Source organism: Thermobia domestica, chromosome 4 (assembly GCF_964235325.1).
Source record: "Thermobia domestica chromosome 4, izTheDome1.hap1.1, whole genome shotgun sequence".
In the NCBI taxonomy this organism is placed as follows: Eukaryota; Metazoa; Arthropoda; class Insecta; order Zygentoma; family Lepismatidae; genus Thermobia; species Thermobia domestica.
The window spans coordinates 290,320,523-290,347,440 of record NC_137457.1 but is presented as its reverse complement, the minus strand read 5'-3'; the positions used below and the strand labels follow the sequence as shown (position 1 = coordinate 290,347,440).

General features: G+C 34.8%; 2 protein-coding genes across 4 annotated transcripts in view; one reads left to right on the top strand and one right to left on the bottom strand.

Annotated features, from left to right (window-relative positions):
- Positions 1-1,011: 1,011 nt before the first annotated feature.
- The window catches only part of sti (citron rho-interacting kinase sticky), a 247,607-nt gene continuing 221,700 nt past the window's right edge, over positions 1,012-26,918 (bottom strand). Inside the window, exon 38 of one of the 2 annotated variants that reach the window (XM_081756122.1) lies at positions 1,012-1,035. In XM_081756122.1, the coding sequence (XP_081612248.1) occupies positions 1,027-1,035 (9 nt within the window). In that variant the 3' untranslated portion in view covers positions 1,012-1,026. Of the gene's footprint in view, positions 1,036-26,255; positions 26,501-26,918 lie in introns of those variants that run through there. The other variant, XM_081756119.1, reaches the window with a different exon arrangement.
- LOC145684154 (uncharacterized) lies at positions 2,855-20,253 on the top strand. 2 transcript variants are annotated; one of them, XM_081756115.1, is made up of 3 exons: positions 2,855-3,334; positions 11,905-12,401; positions 19,128-20,253. In XM_081756115.1, the coding sequence occupies exons 2-3, from the start codon at positions 12,061-12,063 to the stop codon at positions 19,969-19,971; spliced, it is 1,185 nt and encodes a 394-aa protein (XP_081612241.1). In that variant the 5' UTR covers positions 2,855-3,334; positions 11,905-12,060; the 3' UTR covers positions 19,972-20,253. The 2 variants fall into 2 exon arrangements, with proteins under 2 accessions (XP_081612241.1, XP_081612243.1); XM_081756117.1 differs by lacking the exon at positions 2,855-3,334 and adding an exon at positions 3,465-3,574.

Genomic DNA, 26,918 nt, shown 5'->3' with positions numbered 1-26,918 from the left:
AATTATTAACATTTGGACAATAGCTTGATCTCAAATATTTGTGTGAGTGCTGTTTCGGTCTACTCTAGAAATTTAGTTTTTTTTTTTTTTTTTTTTTTTTAAGCGTAGGCCTAACAACTTTAGCTTCCTCAAATTTATGGACGAACTTGTCCTGGCTGTTGATAAATATTTCCCACCGGGGCACTTCAGGCATTTTACTTTTAAATTCTGTCCACTATACAATCATCCTCACCTTTTTTTTTTTTTAAGTATTTCTTCAAATGTACTATCGGTACAATATTTTCGTTTTCCATCCTTATAAAATTAACACCATTGCACTCGCAGTTCAACCACTGAATATATTGATTTGGAGCTGTCAAAATCTTCCATATGCTTGCAACCAATACACGTTATTTCCCTGAGGTTATACTCACCTTCCAAAAACAAGAAGTGGCACTAAAATCTGTTTCTCTGTGTGTCGGTGACTGGCTGTCAGTCACTGACAATCCATGCTCCATTGCTCCATTCTGACAAATTTATTACAAGAAAGAAACGTTTCTTTGCGAAAAAAAATACACATACTATTATAGTTACCCATCCGAAATATAACGCAAAAAAGTAACGCAAACTAGGCACGCTACTCAAAAATTTATGAAGCATTACCGTTACATTTACTTTAGAAAAATGTAACGCGTTACTAGGAATCGTTACTTAAAAAGTAATTCGTTACTTGTGTTACGTTGCTTCCCAAGTCTGATAAGTGATAACTTAATTATAAAGATCATTTTACTACTTCCACTCAAATGTTATTTTAGAACTTAACAACTAGGGCTATATATTAAAAGATAATTTTCTAAAGTAACCAAAATATTTGCAAAATTTTGCCACCTTTATTTTTACCAAAAGTATTTATTTTAAAAAAATCAAATATTGAGTACATACATTAAAAATTTCCTAAAGACCAATTCTTCTAGATGAGCTCCAAAATTGATGATCTAAGTTATTATCCAACATTCAATTTGAAGAATAACAAATATCACAAATAAACTATTTCTCCTAAATTTAAAAAAAAAGAAACAATAGTTAGAGCCATTTTTTTTAAAATAAATAATTCAGTTATCGAAACAACATGATTAAACATTCAGTGCTTAACAATACAAAAAATAATGTTAAATTTTGCCAACTCTCATATACTAACTTGCATACTGATCAACAGGTAATTTTCTCTCAAAGTCTATGACAATTTACATAAAATTACCGTAACTTCGACATTTGATAATGAGGTAACTTGTTATTACACGCGGGACCTAAACCAAAAATTTATAAATAATAACCTGGCAACACTACATAAATGTCAAAGTTCATTAAATATAAACATTAGAACTTCAATCCATACTGAATTATTTCTCGTTTCAGAAATTTCTGAACACAGGGATGGGAGTCTATCTTCAAACCCTACTGATCTGATACAGAAACATAAGCACTTAGTTCTTTTATTTTAAAAATTCAACTACTTATTCTCGTTTGTAGCCTATTGAGGCATTGGAGAATGTTGGCTCAGTGGTAGAGTTCTTATTTCTAATATGTGGGATCCTGGTACGACTCTAGTCAAGTAAGTTTGTTGTATACAAGATCGGTATCCGTGGGTTTCCTAAGGGTCTTCCGTTTCCTCCAATAATCTCATTCCATTATCACTCACTCGAAATTAAGATTTTTCGTGTTTTCAGGCTCTTTCACAAGAGAATATCAATGCATGCATTAGTTTGCTTTGAAAACGTAAATCTTTTTCAAAGGAAGTTAATCCATGCACTGTTATGCGTTTGCAAAAAAGTAGGAAAACACGAAGAAAGCTTCAAAAGCACGAAAGTGGAAGTGTTTGCGTGTGTACATAATCTTCTATTTGTTGTTATAATTACTCTAAAAACATTATTTAGTAGCATAAATGTATTTACTAACTAGTGTCTCACTGTGCACCACTAGTGATACACAGTGAAACATTAAGGCCTAGGTTATTTTTCGTTTCCTCCCACATATACCATGAAACATTTTTTGATAAAATGTATCTAAAATTGTAGCTGAGATATCTCCTCAAAAAATGGCTACTCCACTTCTTTCGTGCCTTTACTATTATAATAAATACACGCCAGTAAAGAAATTTTGTTTCACTGTGAACTATCCTCCCCTAGGTATCGACATACTTCTAGCTGATCGTATTATAAACAACACTTATTATAGGATTGCCTGCGTCATACCAGAACGGCGGAACGAAGGGAAATGCAAAGTTGTCCATTTTTCATTAATCTTTTATTAGAGGGAAATCAGCGAATTTGCTTTTCCCTTCCTTTCCAGCCCATAATTTAGCGAAAAATGGAAAACATTCACTTGTCAATCGTAATTTTGTCAGTGGTTCGCATTCTTAATGGCATACATATGCTAGAACAATAAGATTACATATACCACTTTATTTGATCTAGGAGCAAATCCAGGGCGAACTTCTGGGGGGTAGTAACTGCTACTTTGAGCTACTTTTAAGAATTCCAAACTCTGGGATAGGTTTTATTTATATGTAAAATAAGAAAGTTCGCTCTTTTCGGGGAGGCGATCGCCCCCCTGGATCCACCCCTGTTATGCTCGGAGTTTGGATTTGATAATTATGGCTACAAACAAACTTTTCGTGTTTAGCTAAGACACGGGACCATTCCACAGCAGCACAGGTAACGTAATAACAAGTTAGGATTTTAGTTTGCGATTATCGGCAATGATTTTTTATACCTTTTTCTTTTTTTGTCTTCCTTGCTGTGCAGAAAAGTTTTATGTATTCTGGTACGGAATGAGCCCTTGTTATTTGTTCCTCTCCATTTCATTCGTAAGTAATCATTTCTTTGACCATTGCAATGGTACGTCTAAGAGAAATGAATAGAACAACAGAAGATGCTTTACTCAAAAAATGTGTTACTTGTGCCATGAAGATTGTAAATTTATATTCTTGACACATTGCCAACAGCTTGTCAATCTGAACAATTTTCTTTACTTTTACTGTATGTACTCCTTGGAACCAATTCGTTAACTCGTCAATGCAACACAGGATAGCGATAAGTGTTATTATTCATTTTTCAATTTTTTTTTTTTTTTTTTTTGTTATGACATGCTCCTAATTTTTTTTTCTTTCTTTCTTACGAACACAAACGTGTATGTAAAAATGCAAGACCTGCTCTACAGATTCCACATGAACTTGGAGCAAGCGGTAGTGGTATGCGGAAGACAAATGAGGATTATGCTTCGTTGAACTGCAATTGAAGAAACATAATACAAGAAAACTGTATTAAAAATTTGCAACTTCCTAATTTTTATAAAGGTAAATTTCCATTATAAAACAAAACAAAGTAAATCTTTTTACCCAAAAAATGTAGAAACAAACCGGGTGAATCTAGAATAGTTCATCCCGGATTGAATATTTCAGAATTGAAAGATTCAGTAGTTCAATTATTTTAATTACTTCACATAAGCGTTACAGAAAAGGAATGTTAGTACGACTGATATACGAACGATGATAAGGGGAAGACATAATGCACATTTTGAGTGTCCAGACAAACATGTACTATATACAGATTTAATGTTTATTTTCAGAAATCGACTTAAAATACGTTGAGATATTAGCGAATACATTTTTCCTAATTTGTATTATACATTGTTGAGTTCGCTCGAGCAGACAGTTCTACCAAATAGAAAATTTATAGATGAAATACGATGAAGATTTTTCGGGAGTATGTTTAGTACAAGGGGTCCAGAAGCACGAAAAAAAAAAAAAAACAATTTACAGGAGAAATGAATGATACAAGTATGAAATAAGCAAAATTCTTTCATTTTTTGGAAAATTATGCAGGACCCCTACACTAATATAACAAACTAAACTGAACTAACCCTAACCTACTCTAACTAACCGAATGTGAAGAGAAATTACCGAAATTATAACATTTTTTAGAGAAAAGAGCTGGACCCCTTTTGCTAAACGGGCCATTTTTCGTGAAGGAATGTGTGTGTGAATATCAGTAATTACTCTCAGTGCACAGCATATTGAAATTAATTTTGAGTGATAGTGGAAGTATTGTATTTATAAGTGTTCTCTTCCACTATCCTTGTTTATTTGTATACCTCCATCGCTGCCACGCCTGCTTCCTACGGACGAGGTCCCTCGCTACCGCTCTTACACTCTTGCTGCACTCCTATCTTGACTTGGTTAGATAGCATTCATGTTTCATAATAGCGGTGTAGCACAAGTTGGTTCGTGTTTTATTCACTGTAGGTAGTTCTTAGGCCATACGTCTACATTGTGTTTATACTTAGCCCTCCGAAGTCAATTTGCAATTAGTAATAGAGCTCCCCATTTAGTACGTGCTATGCTAAAAGGAATACAAATCTCAAACCTATCCTAAAAATGTAAGAAATGTGTCAAAATTTGATAAGACCGTCTGCTCAAGTAATGCTACATATTTGCAATAGCCTGATATGATAATGTGAAAATACACATACATCTGTGTAGATGACAGTCAGTCTTCATGTGCATCGAAAAGTAAGACTAGTTTAGATAGCTCGTGAAGAAGCAGACAAAGATAGAAAGAGTATTAATAGAGTAGATTCAGTCAGGCTGAAGCGGGTGTTTGTTGTAAAGTCGGTCTGAATATATTTTAAAATATTCTAGTGCAGTGTTAGTTGTGGGACACTTACTTATATTCATGAAATATTAACTTCTGTAGTAAGCAAACGCGCTCTAAATACCTTAAAAAGAGTTTCCAAAGGGTGATGTTTGATTACTGGGTGCAGATTCCTTTAGAAGGACTTAACCGTGACGGGTAGGAATATACAACGTGTATGCGTGCCATAAAAGCAATGGTGTAAATATACTAACCACTGAACCTAGGTGATCTCTAAAACGAGAAGTGCATCTAGCCGGGTCAAAGCAGAAGCGCAGCAGGAGGGTTCGACGAAGCATGAACGTTAGCGATGGTGGGTATTTTCATAAGGGAGAATAGTTAAATTTTACTCTGTTGGTCGTGTTACTTAAGTCCTTACATGTCAGACAACTTTATCATTACGAAGTATGATTTAACACTATAGTGACATAGAAATTCAGTTCTTCAGTCCTTGTGAACTATTAAGTGGTAACGAGGATACGTGTTGATTTAAGTTTTTCAATATCATTTAAAGATTCATAGATACGAACCAGGGTGGATTGATTTAAATCAGCTTGATTTAAATCACTTGATTTTTTAAATAAAAATCGTTGATTTAAATCAAATTCCGAAATAATTTAAAGTAAAAATAAATAAAGTCCCGTTTCTGTTGTTATTTCGATTATGGAAGATGATAATCATAATACAATGAAACTCAAATGTACAGTGTGTACAGCATAGTATGAAAACAGTGTAATGCAGAGGATGGTTAGAAAAAATCCCGTTTTGAACGGGTAACATGGCAATCCTGTTTTCTTCTCTTCGTAACATAGGGTTTATATTATAAATCGTTAACTATTCCAACGGGGAAATCACCATCGACATTTAAGACGAAGATTCTTTTGTGTGCGCGTCTACATATTTGTTCCCAGATAATAGGGCGTATTTAGAAGCGTCCTATCCCCCTCTCCGATTTTTTTTTTTTAGATTTTTTCACTTTAGGTAAATTTTATGTATTTCGTGCCGCAAGCTAGTTATAATTTCCTTAAAAATATGCCCCTTCCAAACATCAGTAACTTTTGTGGAAAAAAGTGTCACTTTGATAAGCGTTGCTGTACTTTTTCCTTAACGCTTAACCTTTTAAATTATATCACCTATTTTTAGGTGATAGGATAAAATCATTATTCGATTAAAAAAGTACCAATAAAGATTTTTACTTCGTTTTTTCAGGACTGAAGGCATTGTAGAGCACGTTACATATGCTTTCACGCCTCTGCGTCGAGACATAGGATGTGAGGACGTCATAATTTTTTTTAAAAAATATTTTTTTGTTGTGCTTTTTTTTATTATTTTTGGCGGGCCTACATTTTGCATTCAGAAGACTGAAATTCTGCACACTCGTTCAGTGCACCCTTAGTATTTTTCAGATGATTTGAAATCTCTGCGCGAAAAGAGGGAGTCCAGAGGGGCATATATATATATATATATATATAGGATATTTTTAACAAAAAATAGCTTTCTTCGCGATTTTCCCGCCTAAGATGGAGACATATGAATGGTACCATCTGGAAGGCTGTTCTATTCTGAAGAGAATGATGTACGAACCATGATCTTAGGATAAATAGGGATGTATCAGGAAACTGTCACCTGAGATCCTGTTTTATACGGGTATTTGGGGATATTTTTCGCGGGCTTACTTTTGCATCTAGAAGTTTGAAATTTTGAACACTCATTCACTGCACCCCTTAGTATTTTTCAGATTTGTTTCAGATTTTTGCCTTTAAACAGAGGAGGTATAGAGGGATAGAAATTTTAAAAAAGGGGATATTTCTTAACAGAAAATACTTTTTTTTCGTGATTTTCCAGCCCCAGATAGCCTACACGATGGAGACATTTGAATGGTACCGTTTGAAGCTCTGTTTTGTTCTGAAGAGAATAATGCACAAATCATGATCCTAGGATAAATAGGGATGTCTGAGGAAATTTTTATATTACATCTGGATCATCTGGGGTATTGTGGGGATGTTCTTAGCTCATTGTTAAATATTTTCCCGCCCTTACTGTTCAAGATAGAAGCTTGAAATTTTGTACACATTTAGTACACCCTTTGTATTTCCCAGTTGATTTTGAGATCTGTGCGTTAACACAGGGGAGTCCAAAGGGGATCAAATTTTTTTGAAAAATCAGAAAAAATCCCGACTTCTTACAAAATTTTCCGCTTCAGGGACATGATAGGGAAAGTGTGAATGTTACCGTTTTAAAGTCTGTTCTGTTCTGAAGAGAATGAGCTATGAACCATGATCCTAGGATAAATAGGGATGATGCTTGACTGAAAGTCTATAATTTACCAAAAAAAAAAAAAAGTCATAATTTAAAATTAAGAAACATTGTCTGGGATTGATATAGGTTAACGATTGGGGATTAATTTAAAATTCAAGCCCAAGACTTTCACTTAAATGGCATAATTGGCATTTAATACTAATTCGGAATGCTTTTTGTTCAGTTCGCGACTTGTATTATACGAGGAGAAAGATTTGATTTAAATCAAAAAAATCGATTTAAATAAAAAAAATCATCAGAAATTTTTTTTTTTTTAAAAATCATGATTTTTTAACACCCTGTTACGAACCCATAGAGTTCCATTGCTTATATATTGGTCTTCCAAAAAGGATTAACAGATTCCTTCTGTAAATGTTCTAGATCCGTAAACAACAATATTATTAAGATGTAACATGGGAAAATGTGGACTATTGAGTTTGGAGTAGAAGAACGACAAAATTGGAAAAGAAAGGAAAAATAAATCATTCAGAGCAAAATTTGGAATGACAAATTTTAAAAATTTCTAAATGCAAACTTTGGAAAACCATGATGTCCTGCAATTCCATGATGTCCTGCAATCTTAATTTACATTTGGAAGTAATTGTGTTTGTACCTGTTGTCACTCCTGTTTAATGATCAATCTTGGACATTTTATTGTGTAACATGGAAATGCATAACTCGATATCTCGTTCATTATTTCATCATCTTTTCATAAGTGTTAAGAGAACGAACCTAAATTTGTCTACACCTTCTGTAATGTTTTCAGGAAATTACTGAAAACTTTGAATATTTTTAAAAACTGTAACTTTAAGGATTCACCCGTGAACACAATTGTGTGTTTGTTTATTTCCGGATAAAACTGAATTTAGAGTGTTCGTGTAAAAACTAACTTCGAAACTTCATCGCCTACTACGAAACTCCATACCTTGATGGTATCGCTACTTATTTCACGATATTTCGTATTAGTTAGGAGAATCAGCATCGGCTTTTAAGTAAATAATGTCTGTGCACTCCTTACAACTGCGTTAAGATGAATTTTTAAAACTTCAGTCTAATAAAGTTCATAGTTGAGTGGTAACCATAACATAAACGGTGACCCACACGAAATGTTTTTTTTTTCTTTCTTCTGAAAAAGTTGTTTTCCATTACATTTTCAATTGCGTACCAATTTACATACCTCACAATTTAAGATTTAACTATGGTCTCTCAAAGGTGAATAGTAGCGTGCCGCTGTTTCTGTCAGAGCACTACAGTCCATGCGCCACACATTGTTCTCTGCTTTTTAGTTTTCATCCTTTTATCGCCAGTCCTTAAGTGATTTATAACAATTTAACCTTTTACGTCATTTCGAGAACTTGGAATTAAATGATGATTATTTCATAACTCCTTCTCCGAAAGAGAAGCGTTTTCTGCAAAAGTTAGTTGATTTTCCATTATATTTTCAATTATACGAAATATTACATACAGTTTCGTGTAAAATTTTCCTGTGAACAACTGGGCAATGTGGGACAATAAAAGGACTCCATTTAATGTATAATGTAACAGTTCCGTATCTCACTATTTGCGTATTCTTTTATCTTCAACTATTTGTAATTATAGGAGTGCCATACACAATGTGTAGCATTTTTTCATCACAGTACACTCGTTTAAAAGTTATAAGATTTATCTAATTTTATCCAAATATACGATTAGGAAATATGTACGTCGCACAGTGGTCCGAATAGCGAAAAAGGCGGAGGTTGTTGATTACGAATTTGATATCAAAAATGAAAAATTCAAAATGGCGGACCAACAATGATAAATTCATATTATGGGTCTCAAATTGGGTACAGTGGGGTTTACACGGTCACAAAATACAAATAATGATAAATGACAGTGATAATAAAATTGTAAATTTCAAAATGGCGGAAGAATGTATAAAATGGAGATTACGGAGCTGAAATTGGTATGAGGCACGTACAAATTTCATATTATGTATGAAATTAAAAATAGAGGATCCACTATAGCGGAGCAAAAGTAGGAGTAGTTGATTATGCTAATAAGCACTCGCAATAAACGTCCTGGTTACAAGCCTAATTCATCTTCAGACGCCATAGTTGCAGATTCGTCATCTTGTTTGGTTATTTTCAGTATCGCAGTCACATCCTGAGGCAGTTTCTGAGTTTTCTTCTTTGTGAGTACTTTCAAGGCGGAAATTACTGGATCCGAACTCAACATCAGCCTTTGAAGGATCCGAATTACTGGTCACTCTTGATGTTTTTCGAGTGTTATGCTCTCTGTATTTCCGCACATCCTTGTGTCTAGCTTCAAGGGCCTCCTCTGAAATCTCCCCAATTGGTAAAAGACCTGCCTGCACAATTACTGACCCGTGAATAAGAACTTTGTGCACGGTGGATGGCATGTAGTACCATGGGTATAATCGCACAAATAACAGAACAGTTTCGATGCAGTACGTGTTGAATTTTGCAATATGTATGTCATGTCCACATGAAATTGTTGTCAAGATAGTTCCGAAACGCGAGGTTAACTGCTGATCCACCTCTGTTATCTCTGAAGCTGTTTGAAATGCTGCAAAGAACCTGTGGGCTTTATTACCATCATTTCGTAGTTCCATAACTTTCTTGGGTATATTCACACTTGAGGCCTTGTATACTTCCGAATCTCTATTGGATAATTTGTTCCCTGCTTTCAAACATTTTACGGGTTCCATCTTTCGCACTCGCTTTCCATTTCTGTAAAGCTGATCTATGGAATATATGAAAATGCACTCTAAAGATCGAATGTGTGCATGGAGGATGCAGTGTTCGAACTCCAAATGGGATAAATTTTGTGGCTCTGTCGTTTCCATCTCACCCCGTGTGCTTCCACTGCCAAATAAACACAATTGCTTTACGTACTTATCTCCTGCTTGTCTCGCCACCCCAACCAACCACCTTCGGTGGCATGATTTGAATGTCATATTTCCTGTAATAGACGGAAGTAGACAAACTTATACAGCATATTGACAACTATCGACTGTTATCCATGTTTAAATTTCGTAGTGTTCATGTGTATACATTTTTTTAAAACTCTATAAGTAGCCTGTAGTACTCCCGTACACACGAGTACTAATATGTGTATTTTTTTTATAACTACTATGATGCAATACACATTGTTCATTCTAACTGTGTCACGTACACAATAATATACCCTGTGTATAATAATTACAATATGGCCCTTCATTATTATGGTTGCTCGGAAAATAATTTCCCAAACTCAAGTCACATATTTGCTAATTTCCTGCAACGAAACTTCCGCTATTTTGGGACGTCTGTAGTTACGGGCACTAAGAGATAATTCAGTCAATATCATGTCATTCTCATAAACTGATTCTCGAAGATGATTGTTACAACTCTTTCGTGTCTGTAACTTGCATTTCGCAAAATGACTTTTGTCCACCTTTTTCGCTATTCGGACCACTGTGCGTCGTCGTCTGGTACTACCCTTAATGTATCATCAAACTTTTTCTAATAGAATTGCCCACATGTAATGTAAGCTCAACGAAGCAAAGTGAAGTTAAGGTTGAGTTAACTAATGTAAGGTACCGAAATTAATAACTAACACAATAAAGTGTAACCTTAGTAGCTTTCCTGTTACGTTACTTAGTATTGTGAAATGTGTATCTGCTCATACGGGATTACGGTTAATCTTGCATCCGGCATAGGAACACAGACTGCTTTACCACGAAATATATACATCCGAAGAGTAACGACTTTCCTTGTCGGAAGCAAAAGTGATTTTAACATGATTATCTTTTAGTTCAAGTTTGGTTATGCATTTTTTATTCAAATTACCTCTATGTCCAGCCCTTCCAGACAGGAGAGCTCAGTTTCATTTTAAATCAGATTCAAAATATTTTCATTCAAGGTATGGCTTTATGATAGAGTATTGTATAGGCATGTCTTTTTCTGATAATAGACTTATTTTTATCTAAATTGAAAGAGAATTGAATGTGTTTTAGAACTGACCAGCAATGAAACTTCTGATACTTCGTGTTCATAAACTTTTGTTGAGCAAAGTTTACTGATATCTTAAGAACATAAGTTTAACACTTAATGAAGAAACGCAAAGATATTTAGTTATGAGCTTAATTTCAAACATCCTAGAAATATTTACTAGAAATCTAATATTTCCTTCTCAATATTCAAATCATCTTTATTCCTTAAAAGGGATTAATCAAAGAATTTAATCGCTTCCTCTGTCAACGATCTTCCTACGTTTCGTAAACGACTTTCGATTCTACACAATGTGTGCTAAGTAAAGAACGCTTAGACATTAAAAGTTTCATATTTATTTTAATATTCTTAGGCGTCGTATTAAACATAGTCTTGATTTGTTGTGTGAAGTCTGCAAATTTAGGCAAAGAAGTAATTTTGGTCAATATAGTGTTCTCAGGTCAATCGAAAATAGCTGTTCTTAAGTTCCATACGTACCACATTCCTTTGAAATCCACCTGAAACAACTGAAGCCAGACTATGTGATGTCTGGCACCTATTGTATTTTAAAATTACAAAATATACTGAGTGCACAAAAGTTATACTGCAACAGTAGTGTTCGCTACTGCCTGTGCAATTGCGAAATAACAGACTCTTGAACATTTTGATATTTTACGGCGCTAACATTATGTTGTTGTTTTGAAGTTCCCAAAATTTTCACATTTTGTAATTTACAACAAAGGGAAGCATTAAAGCTACTGGTTTGTTTGTTTTCTAAATCTGTTCTTCCATTAATAAATTAAGCCGAGGCTTCTAATTTTAGGTAATGTACGATAACATTTCTAATCATTGAATTACTCCAACAATAGCTGAATAGAGTCATGAGCTGTTAAGTATTATTTTCTAATTTATGGTTAGTGCATATATATATTTGTAATTAAAATCCAACTTTTTTTTTTTAGGTGTTATGAACTTCATGCTAAGTAGAGGAAATCCAGTCACTTAAGCAGGGAAGATCAAAACCAGTCATCATTTAGAAACGATTGTAAATATAGCTCTTGAGCCGTGTATATATTGTTGACCGTCATTTAACGAAATTATGTACGTAATGTGAAACAATGGAAGGTGACCAAAGTGCACATAATGAAGGATGTTCAATGGAGCATACAGTTTTTATCAAAATTGAAAATGATGATTCATATTTTGAAGAAGATTGTATTGGACTCAAGGACGGTGTGCTTTGTGAAGATAAGGATGTGGATCAGCCAGTATTCAAAGACAAAGATTTATTAAAGTCTGAAAATTTAACTTCAGATGAATTTAATTTACTTAAACCAGAGCTTGATTTCCAACAAGATACAACATGTGCAGCTTTTTGTGATACACAGTTGAAGGTTGAAGAACTTGACATACCTTGTCAATCGAATGAAGAGGAGAAAAATAATTTCGAATTGCAAAGGTAAAAAGTTTTTGTGGATCTCAGAATTCTCTATTTCCTAATGACAATACTACAAAAAAAAAATCCCACAGTCTTTCTCAGGAAATATGTTTGCTATCGTTCTAATCTTACTACAAATTGAGAATAAAATTATATTTAAAAAATTCATATTGTTATAGCTAAGGCTGCAAAGCTTTCTATCCGAAAGTACGCTTTAACGTTATCACGTTAAATCTACTTGAAAGTTATACTTGAATCCCAAAGACTTCGTTCTTTTAAGTAATTAGTGTTTTTTATTTACCCAATATATTTTTCCCACTTTTCGACTTTACTGTACCCTATACTATCCATAGTTATAACAGTTTTCTTTTCAGTAAAAGTTCTAAATGCTAGTTGATCAAGTAATTCAGGACATGAAGATAGCGAACAGTGTCAAAAAAAAAAAAAAAAAAAATATTGGGTGGATAATGTTTGCTGAAAAAGTTTAAGCTATTATTAGAAATAGCACCAAATGAATTTTAAAAATAATAAGTAAAATGTCATGATATCTCAGGTACTTCTTGCAAACATAATGAGCTCTATCGAAACAGTCGTGGTTCAAAATCCTAAATACACTCGAAACAAGGTATCGGAATGTAGTTTAACGTACAAATCGTACATAAATGGGACTTCTTAGAAAATAATAGTTAAAAGTAACATCAATCATGTGTGTTTTTCTTCAAGGCAGGCTCTTGGCCGCTTACTCTAACTAGCTAGGATCGCTAAGGAAGGTGGAAAGCAGTTGTTTAGTCATTTTTCAAACTGATGAAAAACATTTTAAGAACAATACTTTTAATTTAAAACAGTAATGCCGGGTTGCTTAGTCACGTGCACAAGTCAATATTCCTTGTATATAAGGTACTATTAGCGATAAAGAGTCAAATTCTTTACAGGGAGTATTTTTGAGTCGCAGACCTTAAATAATTATATTTAAATTTTTATTTTCTGGAACATGAAAATTCCTTTCAAGGGTTATCCTGTCATAGATTTATCTTCAAAGTTTAGTTTTTGATAAAACCAAATTTCGGTTATTCTATATATTTTGATGTCTTTGTTGGCATCTAATTTCTTTAGGTACGAAACAAGATTACCTCATACTGTAAAGCGAGATTTTTCAAATTTTTCATGCTAGTAAAAGGAATATTGCTTTTTATTAAATAATAAAAATCCAACAGTGTAGTTTTAGCGAGCTTGGACCATGTGATTTAATTCACATTTGTGTCCGCCTCGCGGTAGTTTGTGCATTTCGTTCCCAGGTCCGATTTCCACTTGAAACTGTACTTCCATATATCATATACCATTTGCAGGTCATAGTAGCTACAGACATTTGCATCCTTGTATTCTGAATACACTTTGCTTGTTTATTTTTTACTTTTACCTTGTAAATATAAATTTTTGTTACCTAAGCATGTGGCTGATGCCGAAAACTTTGCAGTTATCTTTTATTATTTCAGAATTAAAGTAGCCTCCATACAGAGAAACTGGCTTCTATTCCCAGTACAAGGGTAATATTTCCCAGCGAATTTAAGTGTAGTAAAATAATAGTATCAAAATCAGTCATTCTCTTTGTTTATAAAAGAGCAAGTATTCGTATTTTTTGATACAAGTGACTGCTCTTTTTGAAATTATTCAACATTTAAATATAACACAACTATGTAATTTAGTCTTTTGAACAGAAAGAATTACAAATTACAAAACCATCGAAAGCTTTGGTGTTTTCTGTACTAAAATTTACGTTTCAGCACATGAATTTTATTTTATCAAATTCTTCGTTGATTACTGACGTTTTATTCTGATTTAATTTTCCATTCTTTCCAGTAGTTTGTACCCTTACAAACATTGATCGGCGATGACACACGTTTTATTATCGTAAGATACTTGAATATTTGCATGCTTCAGTATTTGAATCTTCAATCCTTCAGTAACAATAAGAATAATTACTATTATCTCGTAAAAGATGAAAAGAGCTCATCATTACTCAGATCATACCATTACAAGCAGAAACATGACATTTGGCAAGAATATTACGATTTTGTTTAGTGTTGTCCACAAAAAGAGGAATTTCTCATCTCGTTTCTTAAAGAAAACAGAATCGAGACCAGAATTACCATTTAGACATCTAGACGGGTCAAGATTAACTCAAATTATCATTTCGCTTTGGAGATGAAAATCGAGACGAGACGACAATGTAAAAATTTCTCCTTACATAGATTCTCGAAATAGTGTATGTCCATTCTGTAAGTAGCAATTGCTCTGTAGACTGAATCTTATGTGCTATTTTCTTTCTATTTTGTAGCTCATCGAATTATGGTGTGGGTAGGTGTTTTTGTAGTAAAGTTTTTATAAATCTTTCTGCATGTCCCAAAAATTAGTTCATAATAAGCCTTAATTTTCAGTGATATTCAATTATTTTTTATGACTTACTTTTCCTTAAAACATACAATAGAATACTTTCTACATGTAACTTTAGTGGAACGCTTTCGTTTAATATTTGGGTAGTTGCAGCGACGTACGCAGAAGTGGCTTCTCGAGGTCCGGGACCCCTGCCCGAAATCCAGACTTTCTTTAAGTTTGGCCTAAGTTTAGCGCAACTTCGAAATTTTTAATACTTTTAATATCATAGAGTATAACAAGATGTAGTAATAAAAAACAAACAATATAATGTTCTATTTATTATTCACTAGATTCGATAACAATTAATGTGATGAGACACTCAGAGCACCAGAAATGTTTACAATTCCTAATGTACTAAGCAAGCAAGTAATTCCTTGAATGTGAGAAAGCTCGAGATAACTAACGCTCTTCTGACTTACGAAGTTAAACATCGAGCTGTGTTGTCTGAAATTGTGTAGGTGATGTTTACCGAATTTATTTTACTAATGAATTCATTAAGCAAAGCAAGCAAAAAAAACTGCACACACACACACACATATATATATATATATATATATATATATATATATATATTAAAAGCTGGAAAGTATACGAGCACTGAACTGTAGAAATGATGTTAAACTTATTGAAAATCCGAACAGAGTAAAACAAATGAATTATTACGAATGGCTCGAGTGTTTTCGTATGCTGAGTTATGACATTCTCTGAAAAACATGGTTTACGAACATGTCATAATTTTCTTGCATCAAACTGATAAACTGTAGATATTAGATTGCAGAAAATTCTATTATTATTTTCGGAACATCATTACTATCTCAATAATTTGTTGCAGTGTGTACATTATAATTTAGTAGGGTATTTTTTTGTTTCACTTAACCATAAACACTGAAACGTAGATTATTATCTTTAGTGTTTTGAATAAGTTATACATACGAGGGTCATTTAACTCGAACTGCTACAATTGGAGTGTCGGGTGGGCAGAAGATAAATGATAAACGTAGTGTGTTCCGTGGATATGTGCAAGTCAGTTCAACGCTGCTGCGGTCCAATATTATGGTGTGTGTGGCGATTAGACATTGTTAAAGAGATTATTGTGTGAAATACCACCCTAACGCAATGTTCACGCGTGCAGAGGAGCATGTGTTTATGAAAATTCCAGGTGGCACGAGGGCGAAATGCTAGGACGAATCCGAGGATTAGTAGAGGCCTGTGGTGAAGCTGCTCTACCGTATGAAACAGGGGCGAGTTAGATTGCTGTATTTCAGGCGGGATAACAATCAACAGACAAACGGTGGAGGTCATATGCAAACGGCTACGGACGAAATTCATCTCGCAGGACTACGAAACTGCTTGACGATGATCGGCGCTGGACTTGTAGTGAATTGGCGCAGGAGCTGAACACAAGATCTTGCCATGCAGAAAATATCAGCCAGATGGATACTCTATGCTCCGACCGAGGCTCAAAAGTGGCATAGGTCGGAATGTGCGCGCCTACACGATACAATGAGGAAGGTGATAACTTCTTGCACCTCATTGTTGCAAGTGACGAAACGTGGGGAAGATCCAACGAGCCTGAATTGAAACGTCAGTCGAGTAAATGGCGCCACCCAGAATCTCCACGACCAAGAAAGCTTAGGCAAGATCCAGCAAACGTGAAGATGGTAATCATAATGTCATACTACCACGAAGGCATTATTCTGTCACATCAAGTTCCACCGGGCGTTACCGTCAATGCTTCATACCTCAGTCACTATTTGCGACGAGCATTGCGGCGCAAACGTCCACACCTCCTGGAGTCTGGACGAATTCTCCTACACAACAATGCGAAATGCCATAAAGCCAATCCAGTACAGTGTGTTATGACGATGGGGTTCGAAGGTACTGGAGCACCCGCCATATTCCCCGGATATGAGCTCCTACGATTTTGATCTTTTCCCAAAAATGAAAGAACCTCTCATGAGCAAACGTTTCAGAGACATTTCCAGCATTGTTCGTGCCTTATTGGACACTGTGAACACCCTCTAACAAAGTGGGGCTTTGACAGGTATTCAACGGTTACAAGACATCTGGCTAAGGGTTCAACCGGCTGGCGGAGACTACATCGAAGAACTGTAGTCTTCTTGAGGCGAGTAATTCACTACATTATATTTCACAACTATGTTGCCACTTCGAGTTAATTGAACCTCGTATAGTAATTTGACTCAGAACTACCACCTGCAGGAGGGTATAATATCACCTGACCGAACGTGTCTTTATTCTAGACTTCCAAAGTATGCTATGCGTAAGTATCGGATCTCTTATAAAAGCTGTGTGAGTCAGAGGAAAAACAGTAATATGTACAAGTGATTTTTCTGGAGATGCTCAATGTCATTGTGATGTACTCCACGCTTTTCCGTTAACTAATCAAACCGAGATCAACCGTTTTTAGTTTTAACATTGATCGCAATAAAACAAATTCGATAACGCATATATAATGACATGCGCCCTACCAATCGATCCAGCGTCTTAAGTAAATGTTTCAAATATCCATTATCTCTATTAAAACTCGAAATTTACAAATTTATTACTATTATGGGTTTCAGTGTTAATTTTCACAGACCGTAAATCGTGATTATACCAAGGAATGGCATTTTGATGTGAATTCAGCGCCTTCCCGGTCTATATCCTTTTATGCAAAACAGAAGCGGTGAATCACCTCCGGTGCTTGGGCTCCCTGGTTCGATCCCAGCTCGCGCCATGTAGACTGGTGGACAAAGACCGTGCTCGTGGGTTTTCTCGGGGTTCTCCCGTTTCCTCCCACTTTCTTCATTTCACTCATTTCTCATTATCACCGTCTCCTTTAGCCTAACAGGCATAACCGTAAGACGTTAAACTTAAAGATTTCATTTTAAAAGCGGTGAATATTTGCGATTTCCTGTTTCAACACCACACCATAGTAAAAAAAATTGTAAAATAAGGTACGAATTGATTTCTTGATATGAAACAAGTACCACAGGAATAGAATTCACCTTTACTTTGTTCCAGAAGTGGTATTAAACTACTATCGCTTCCAGTTCTAATACTGATTTTCAGAAAGAAAATATACTAGGAGGCGACAAACTGTTTTTCGTGCGAACTCAGAATCCCAAGAATGGTCTGCATCTCAGATCTTCAACTGACATCGGTAGTAAAAGCTATTGAAACTTCAATTTTACCAATGATTTCCATAGGCTGTGATGATATAAGATACCAGGAAACATTATATATGCAGGGTGTTTCAAAACAACACCGACAGCGTTTGAGAGGTGATTCCTGACACAAAGATAAAGTAAAACTACAGACCAACTTGGTGCACAAATGCTTCCTTTCGGAGTTATATGCTGCCGAGAACATGAAAAAATGGCTTTTAAAGGTCCGTAGTTCCAAAACTATAAGACCTACCGTAGTCGTATCAAGACTTCACGTAGGAACTACGAGTAATATGTAAGTTATCCAAAAATACATGTTTCAGAATCCTAAGATACGCAACAAGCTTTAGAGGAAGTTTGGTTACTGGCATATAATCTGTGATACTCACCAACTACTTCAATTCAAATTGTTGCAGAAGTACCGCAGGATTCTGAAACTTGCATGCTTGGATAGGTCACATATTAGTTCCTAAGTGAAGTCTTGACCGGACTATTGTAGGCCCCATAGTTTTGTTGCTATGAACCTTTAAGGTTCATTTTTTCATGTAACTCTGAAAGGAAGCATTTGTGCATCCAGGTTGATCTACTTTTTGTTATCTTAGTGTCAGGAATCACCTCCGAAACGTTGTCGGTGTTGTTTTGAAATACCCTGTATATATATATATATATATATATATATATATATATATATATATATATATATATACTGCATCTGATAAGCAGGTTGAATGTCTCACATTATCCCTTCATGCGGACAGAAGTTATACAGCCAATCCATACGGTTTCAAAATTGTTTTTGCGAACTTCGGAGCAGTACCCTAGTTTCACAATATGATACATAATCAGTTCTTTCTTATGGGCTTGCTTGCTCTATTCAGTGTATAAGTATTACAAAAAAAGAAAAAAAGTAAATTGCGTAAAACTATTAGGAATTGTTTAATTCTGACACATTTTGGGAAACAATATTTTTCAAAGGGTCAAGTTCGTCGTTGATTAGTATTTTGTTTCCAATCTTTTGCTGTAGTTTCTTAACTTCCCCAAATGAGGTGTATGCTTTGCAACTGATAGCTCATGCTTTCAACTAAATACATCTTAATATTGCATGTAATATTTTGATTTCAATATCAATTTTTAATTAATATTTCAGGATTCCTCTTAAATATTATGAGTCAGGTGAGACATATCACATTCCAATCTCCAAGACAAGGACTCAAGCTGGTCGGAAAACTCACCCTTGTAATGAATGTGGCAAATTGTTTAATAAAAAATCTAATTTGATGAGACATCTCGTTTTACATACTGGTGAGAAACCCCACCATTGTCCAGAGTGCGGGATGTCGTTTGCCCGAAAATATAATTTAGACAGACATATTCTCAAACATTCAGGTCAAAAACCTCACTCTTGCCAGGAATGTGGCAAAACTTTCATTGAAAAATCTGAGTTGAAGATACACATGTTTACACATATGGATGAAAAACCGTACTATTGCCCGGAGTGTAATATGTCGTTTACACGAGAATCAGCTTTAAAACTACACATTTTAATGCACACAGGTGAGAAGCCACACTGCTGTGAGAAGTGCAACAAGACTTTTTATGATAAGACTAATTTAAAGAGACACATGTCATTGCATTCTGGTGAAAATTTGTATCTTTGTGAGGAGTGTGGAAAGGCGTTTACGCAAAAATTCAATTTGAAAAGACATGTTTCTACACATACAAATGAGAGACCGCATCCCTGTCAAGTTTGTGGCAAGAGGTTTATACAAAGATCTGCTTTGCGAATACACATGCTAATTCACACCGGTGAGAAACCACATTCTTGTGAGAAGTGTGGCAGGAAGTTTAATGTAAAATCTCATTTAAAGAAACATATGTTAAAGCATAACGCTGAAGAACATCATGTTTGTCAGAAGTGTGGTAAAGCGTTCATTCAGAAATCTGCTTTCATGGTACACACATTAACTCACGTAGAAGTAACAACTCTGTAGAAATTTGCCAAGATACTTGCACAGTAACATTATTTTATAATATCGATCGTCAGAAACTTGAAAAAATATCGTCCTTGCTAACCAGAAGCAGAATGTTAATTCAAATAGTAAATACTAAGAATATGCAGGTTATTTTAAGGCAGAACAATGTGAGTAAAGCCAAACTCCTAACAAATGTATGCATGCAATAAGTTCTCTACACATAATTGTAATCATAACCAATACTTTTTGAAACATGGAGACGATAATAAATCTGGCTTGTGTGCATTAAAAAAAGTAAAATGTTGAAAAAATTATAGATTTTTAGCCTTCGAGTAATTTTCCTAGTTCTCTTGCTGCTGATCTGGAAAAGAGCACAGTGGCTTAGTGGCAGAGCACTTACATCTTTGCATGGGATTCCTGATATGATCCCCGTCCAAGTAGGTTTGTGCTGGACAACATTCTATGTTTTTTCTAGAAATACTTCCTTTTGCTCCTATTTTCTTATTCCAATATTCACTTCCTTAATGATCTCTGTTAGCCTAGCAGGTATAATTGCAGAATGATAAACTAAAAGATTTCATTTAATTTTTACCGTTGGTTTGCTGACGAGCGTGTTTTTTGGTGTACGGCTTCCAGAATCCAATTCTCTGAGGCAGAGCATTGAAATTTGAACACAGCACAGCTGCTCGTTTTCCCCTCAAACTAAAATATGTCTTATTGCCTGGATGTTGGAAATAAATGTTAAACTGTTTACCATCGATCTTAAGTAAAAAAGATAAAGAAGTTCCTTGAAGCTTGATGAGACATCGTCTAGTTCCTTTCAAAATACTCATGAAGACTAAAATATAGCTTACAAGTGTAATTTAACCCTCAAATTTGTAGTTGTGTTCCATGTGTGCAATACGTCTATTGTTGTATAGTTGTAAAGATACAATCGTGATCATAAACGTACACATGCAAAAAAGTTAGTAGACGTACCACCGAAATTACAAGTACAAAAGTGAAATGCTACTTTGGTAATAAAAAAAGTATACTATTTCATTTTAAAAATTATCCGGAAACAAACAAACGTACGGAAGTAAAAAACTATATGTTGAATCATATTTTGCTATAACATACAATAGATGTTTTAAATAACGGTGATATAAATTATTTATAAGTTTTTGCTAAGGATAAAAGCACTTTTTAGCACAGGAAACACTTTATGTGACAAACTTCGCAAAATTATTACTCTGTAGTCTTCAAAAAACATTCCAATGGGGAAAATATCCTTAATATATACGCTGATTGTTCTGAATATATCATGAAAACGTATTTGTTGAAAAAGCAATTGAAAGTGTACATATAGCAATATGTAGGATTTTTTTTTAGCACTAAGACAGAAATTGTAAATATAATTTTCCACTAGAAAAGAAAACTAAATTACATACCGTCTTATTCCGAACGTCACTTCTACGTCCAACTATGTGCCATGTAATGTTAACACGTTAAAAGCAAATTAATGAGTAGTTTTATTCTCTTAACATTTCCTCATCTTTTAAATTACACTTGCACGTTTCAGACATAACATCATAATACAAATTGTGCAAAAGAAGAATGTTCTGGACAAAAGTCTTATGATCATATCACCAGACTCAAACTAAAAATTATGTATCAAAATAACATATGGAAATATTTTCGGCTCCAGCCACAGAACATGATTTTTTTTTCAAAACTATTGTTGCATCATAGCAATAGCTTCGAATCTTTTGTAGAGAAATTGCAAACCAAGTCTATTTTTATAAGGACTTAAAAAAAATATATCGAGGAATTTAAACTGTTTTAAGTTAATTCTCTTTGTATTCAGTTACGGTAGTTATACCAATTCTTTCCCTACGCCACCTGCATTAAAATTAACCTTTTTTGTACAGGAAATATATATATATATATATATACATTCTGTTTATAAATCCCATGAACCCCTTAGTTATCAAATATAATGCTCAATCACTAACTAATCCTTGCTCCTGTCAAATTTCTAAGTGCATGACCATGGATATACTGTAAATTTCTACATTACAGGGGCAAATCCAGGCTGAATATTTGGGGGGCGGTCGTTCGAAGTTAATAGATTTTATTTTACTTTTATAATACAAAGGTGAAAATTCTTAGTATGGGTTGTATTTTTAAAATAAAAAAAAATCCTATCGTGGGGGCAATCGCCCCCCTGATCCGCCCCTGTGTTCTTGTACTTTTAGTCTGAAAATCTGTGAACCCTATGTAAGAGACAATGCAGGTAAATGTGAAGTTCAGATAAACAACTACGCTGAGATATAGTTGTTGATTGGTGGTGAATCAATAAGGAATCCCAAGAAGAAAGTAAACCTAAACTCGAAAAAGACATCAAATCAGAAATATGCATAGTAACATCGCATAGAATAGCATCTCCTCCAAAGTGGAAGGGTCACGCAGCTTCATTTTTAAGTAGTAATATCTTTTTCTTTTTAGTTCAATGCCCTACGTAAGGAAGACTGTAATAAAAAAGATGTGTAATTATAATGAAGTAAGTAAAGTTGACCCCTATAGATCTACGTACACAGTGTTGGTCCACCTATATGTTGCGGACTATTATCGAACCGGGAACCTAACACATCACAAGAAAGTTTCAGGCACTGTACAGGCACAAAGTTCCTGAGGCATATCCTTAGTAGGAAGGTTGGTTGGCCTACTGTTGAAATTGAGTGGAATATGGTCCGAACGGTGGGTGATGGTCGGTCCGAGCCTATACCTGAAACACTAAAGTTGGCCCGACGTTGGTTGAATGTATTGTTGGCCAACCAACTCTTCTCCCGACCTTCACACAAAAATACTAGAGTTGACCAATCAAGGAATGTGATACTTTAGTGTTGGCTAATGATCGCTAACTTCATACTTGATGCTGGCAGAGTGCGTCACTGCTCATGCGCAGTTCTTCACCGCCATCTTGTGTTTCAATTACGAAAACAAAAGGAGAGTTCGCGTTGTGTGTGTTTAATCATTTTCCTATACAATGTGTATAGTAAGCTCTTTTAAAAAGATTTACAATACACAAAAACTGTCAAATATCTAACACTTGTAAAGTGTGTGATTGTGGCCGAGTTGCCCTTCCCGCTGGACTAGCACGTGCGCCTTTATTGTAAGAGTGCCCGAGCTCGATTCCCTGAGGGAGACACTTTGGAATTTTAACTGTTCTCAATATTTCATTGTTCGTGTCCTTGTGGTACTAGCTTACTGGAAAAAGTAGTAAAACAAGTAAAATTAAATAAAAATTTAGTAATAAGTAAGTTTTTAAAGTTAGAAGCATGCCTGCCCGCCAACCGAGCAACTGGGGTTCGTGTCCCGTACACTGCTGTTTCCTCTTTCTTTTCCGAGCTATAACTAAAAATTAATCGAATATTTAAAGACCCTAACTCTACGGATGGAAGCGGCTTGGAATCTGTATGTTACGTACCATCCCGGCATTTGCCTGGTGTGAATGAGCAAAACCTCACTCAGGATGGTTGGTCTGAAAAAGATTTTACACTTTTCGATAATACATGAAGACTAGGACCGTTTCTTTCAGAATATCTTTACAATTAAACAGTTTTGTTACTGTCACTGTCGAAAGCAGTGATTTTCAACCTGTGCCCGGAAGTATCCGCGTGTATTCTGAGTACTGGGAGAGTTTTCATGAAACCCTTTTATTGTTTATTATCCCTTTTGTTTATTTTTGATTTATTCTTTTACTTGTATTGTATTTTTTCTTTTTCTTTTTCGTTCCATTTGATGTGTAATGTTTAATATTGTATTCTTTTGACAAGGGTTAGGTGGTACAGCAGCCATGGCTGAACCTCGTCGGCTTCAATAAAGACATTTTCATTTCATTTAATTTTAATTATTAGAATCTGGATTATTGTTCCCGGAATGGATGGAACTAAACCATTGTTATCTAGTATGTTTTTATAGATGATAAAATTCTGAGAATACGGAAACTGAAAATACAAATTTTATTAATGAAAAGGTCCTGTACAACATATAGAAAAAATCATCATATGGAAGAACCACAAGAAGTTGGTGATGCAGGCGAGAACAAGGATGTTAGTATAGATGTTGTTCATGAGCAGAACCTGAGTCAAGACATTCTAGTAATAGAAGATGTTTTTTGAACCAGCAGCAAGAATCTGTTATAGGCCAGAACAAAAATGTTTCTTTGTTAGATGGAAAAGTTGCTTATGTATAGACTTCAAGTCAGAATGTAAGTTCACTCACTGTGGGCGACGTCATAACATTGGAAGAAACATAAGTATTTTACGAATATCTGAAAATAAACAGTGACTCATCAAAGAATGTAACTCTTACTTCTGTTACACGTTCTGCAGAAATACCAGAGCCGGTGGTTGGACCAACAAGAAATCTTACGCTTATTCACATCATAACATTTCCAGCAGCTCATTAAATGAAGATTCCAATGACGTGTTATCCAATGACTTTTCAGATATTGATATTAAACCTAACATGTATGTAAAATGTTGAATATGAAGGCGAATACTTCCCTGGAACTGTCACTGCAAAATCTGGACACGATGTTGAAGTTAGTACTATGACTAATAGTAGTGCAAGAAGCTGGAAGTGGCCGGAACTAAGTGACAAAATCTGGTATAAAATAGACAAGATAAAATAAGCCATTTCAGCACCTGAGATGCTTTGTGTTCGAAATAAGTACAAAGTCTCAGAAATGAAGAAAAAACCATGTTCCTAGGTGATTTTAGTGTGAAGATGTTCATGCTTATTATTATTATTATTATTATTATTATTATTATTATTATTATTATTAATATTATTATTTACATTAAGATCTATGTTATTTAGTGATTTCAGTGTGAAAATTATCTTGTTCTTTCTAATGTGATCAGAAACAGTATATAGTAGTAGTGAAAAAAGAATTTACATCAGACAATAAGAATCCTAGCATTGTGAAACTATACACACCTTTTGAATCTGAGTTTCTGCCACAAGACTTGCTACAGCTTCAAGGCCAGGTGATGTAAAAATTTAAATTGTGCGTACTTATTTTCTTGAAATTATTTAGTGGGTTATTCATTGGTGTATGTGTGTGTGTTGTTCATTTACTAGCTTAGCCGGTCATTCACTAGGACTTTGGCATGCTTAATTTTTGTCATTATTATTCACTCTTTAAATATAGCAGTAAGAATAAATATATATTTTTTTCCTAAACGAAAGAGTTCAAAGACACTAATAACATAAGAGAACTTTGATTTACACTTACTGTTCTGGTTTCGCAATTTTTTGTATGAAGAAATTATCTTAAATGGCCATTCAATGGTCAGTTCACCCTATGTGAAATACTGAGAAATTTTCTGTGTAAAGTTTCGAATTGAAGGATAAACTTTAAAAAAAACAAGCTTTGCAACATCTTACATTACGTATTCTTTAATAACCCGGAAAAGACAGAGCTAACACAGATAAGACAAATACAATCACATGACATGTTCAACATGCCCACCGCTCTGTTCTGTGTATATCTTTAACCGTGCCACCCAATGCTCGTGCACTCTGCTAAGCATAATTGGTGATATTTGTTCACATGCCGTAATGATTCTACTTTTCAGGTAGCCAATGTCATTAATTCTACACTTGTAGACAATAGCTTTAAAGTGTCCCCAAAGATACAAATCCAACGGAGTTAGGTCGGGAGATCTTGCTGGCCATTTCACTGGTGCATGCTGACATATCCAGCAACCTGGAAAATGTTCCTTGAGCCATGGATTACATTACGACCAAAATGTGGCGGTACAATATCTTGTAGCCAATATTGATGAAATCACCCTTCCTCATTCAATAAAAGTGGCATAACAGTGTTTTCAAGCATATCTCCAAATTGTGCAGCATCCAAGGACCCATCAATGGAAACAGGTTCAATAAGTTTCTTGCCTCATATTCCACACCACAGCATTACCTTACCTGTACCTTGCATCTTTGATGCATCTATTCAATTAAGATTTGTATTAGCTTAGTTCCGGACATTTTAATTGTTAATTTCACCTGTTACATAGAAATTTGCCTCTTCACTAAAAACAATGTTAGGAGGAAATACTGTGTCACGAGCTATCTGGGTCAACGCGTACTCACAAAACTCCATTGTACTATCAAAATCATCCTCTGACAGTTTTTGTTTCAACTGTAATTTTTAAGGATGCCACTTTTCCCTTTTTAATATTCTTTGAACACTTTTGACAATAATATTATATTCACTTGCTAGATGTCGCATACTCTTCGTGGGACTTTTCACCAATACACCCAACACAGCTGCTTATATGTCTCGATCAGTTGCATTTCGTGGTCGTCCTGACCGAGGTAGCTCATCATTTCCCGGTGTCCTGAATTTGCGGGTTAGTTCGTATAGCGCTGTCTGTCACCGGCTCGCTATTAGGATGTTGCTCTTTGAAAACGGCTGTTACTATTTCTGAACTGTCCTCCAGCCCAAAGGAGAATTTCGATTCTCTCCTCTCGAGTTAGCATCCTGTCCTATCTACAAGAAAAATATAAAAAGTCGGTCAGCTCCCGTCTATACAATGTTCTACACATAACAAATTTTAAGTCTAAATAATAACGATCTTTCATAAATACATTAACAACTTCAAAACCGTTGCAGATTTAAAAAGAAAAAAAATACCGTAGGAATTTTCGGTACTGGACAAAATATTCGGTAATAGGCTAATAAAAATCTTAATTGGATAGATGCATCAAAGATGCAAGGTGCAGGTAAGGTAATGGTGTGGTGTGAAATATGGGGCGAAAAACTTATTGGACCTGTTTTCATTGATGGGACCTACTGGACTTTTTTTCATTGATCGGATCTTGGATGCTGCGCAATACGGAGATATGCTTGAAAACACTGTTATGCCATTTTGGTGAAGGAGGAAGGGTGATTTCATCAATATTGGCTA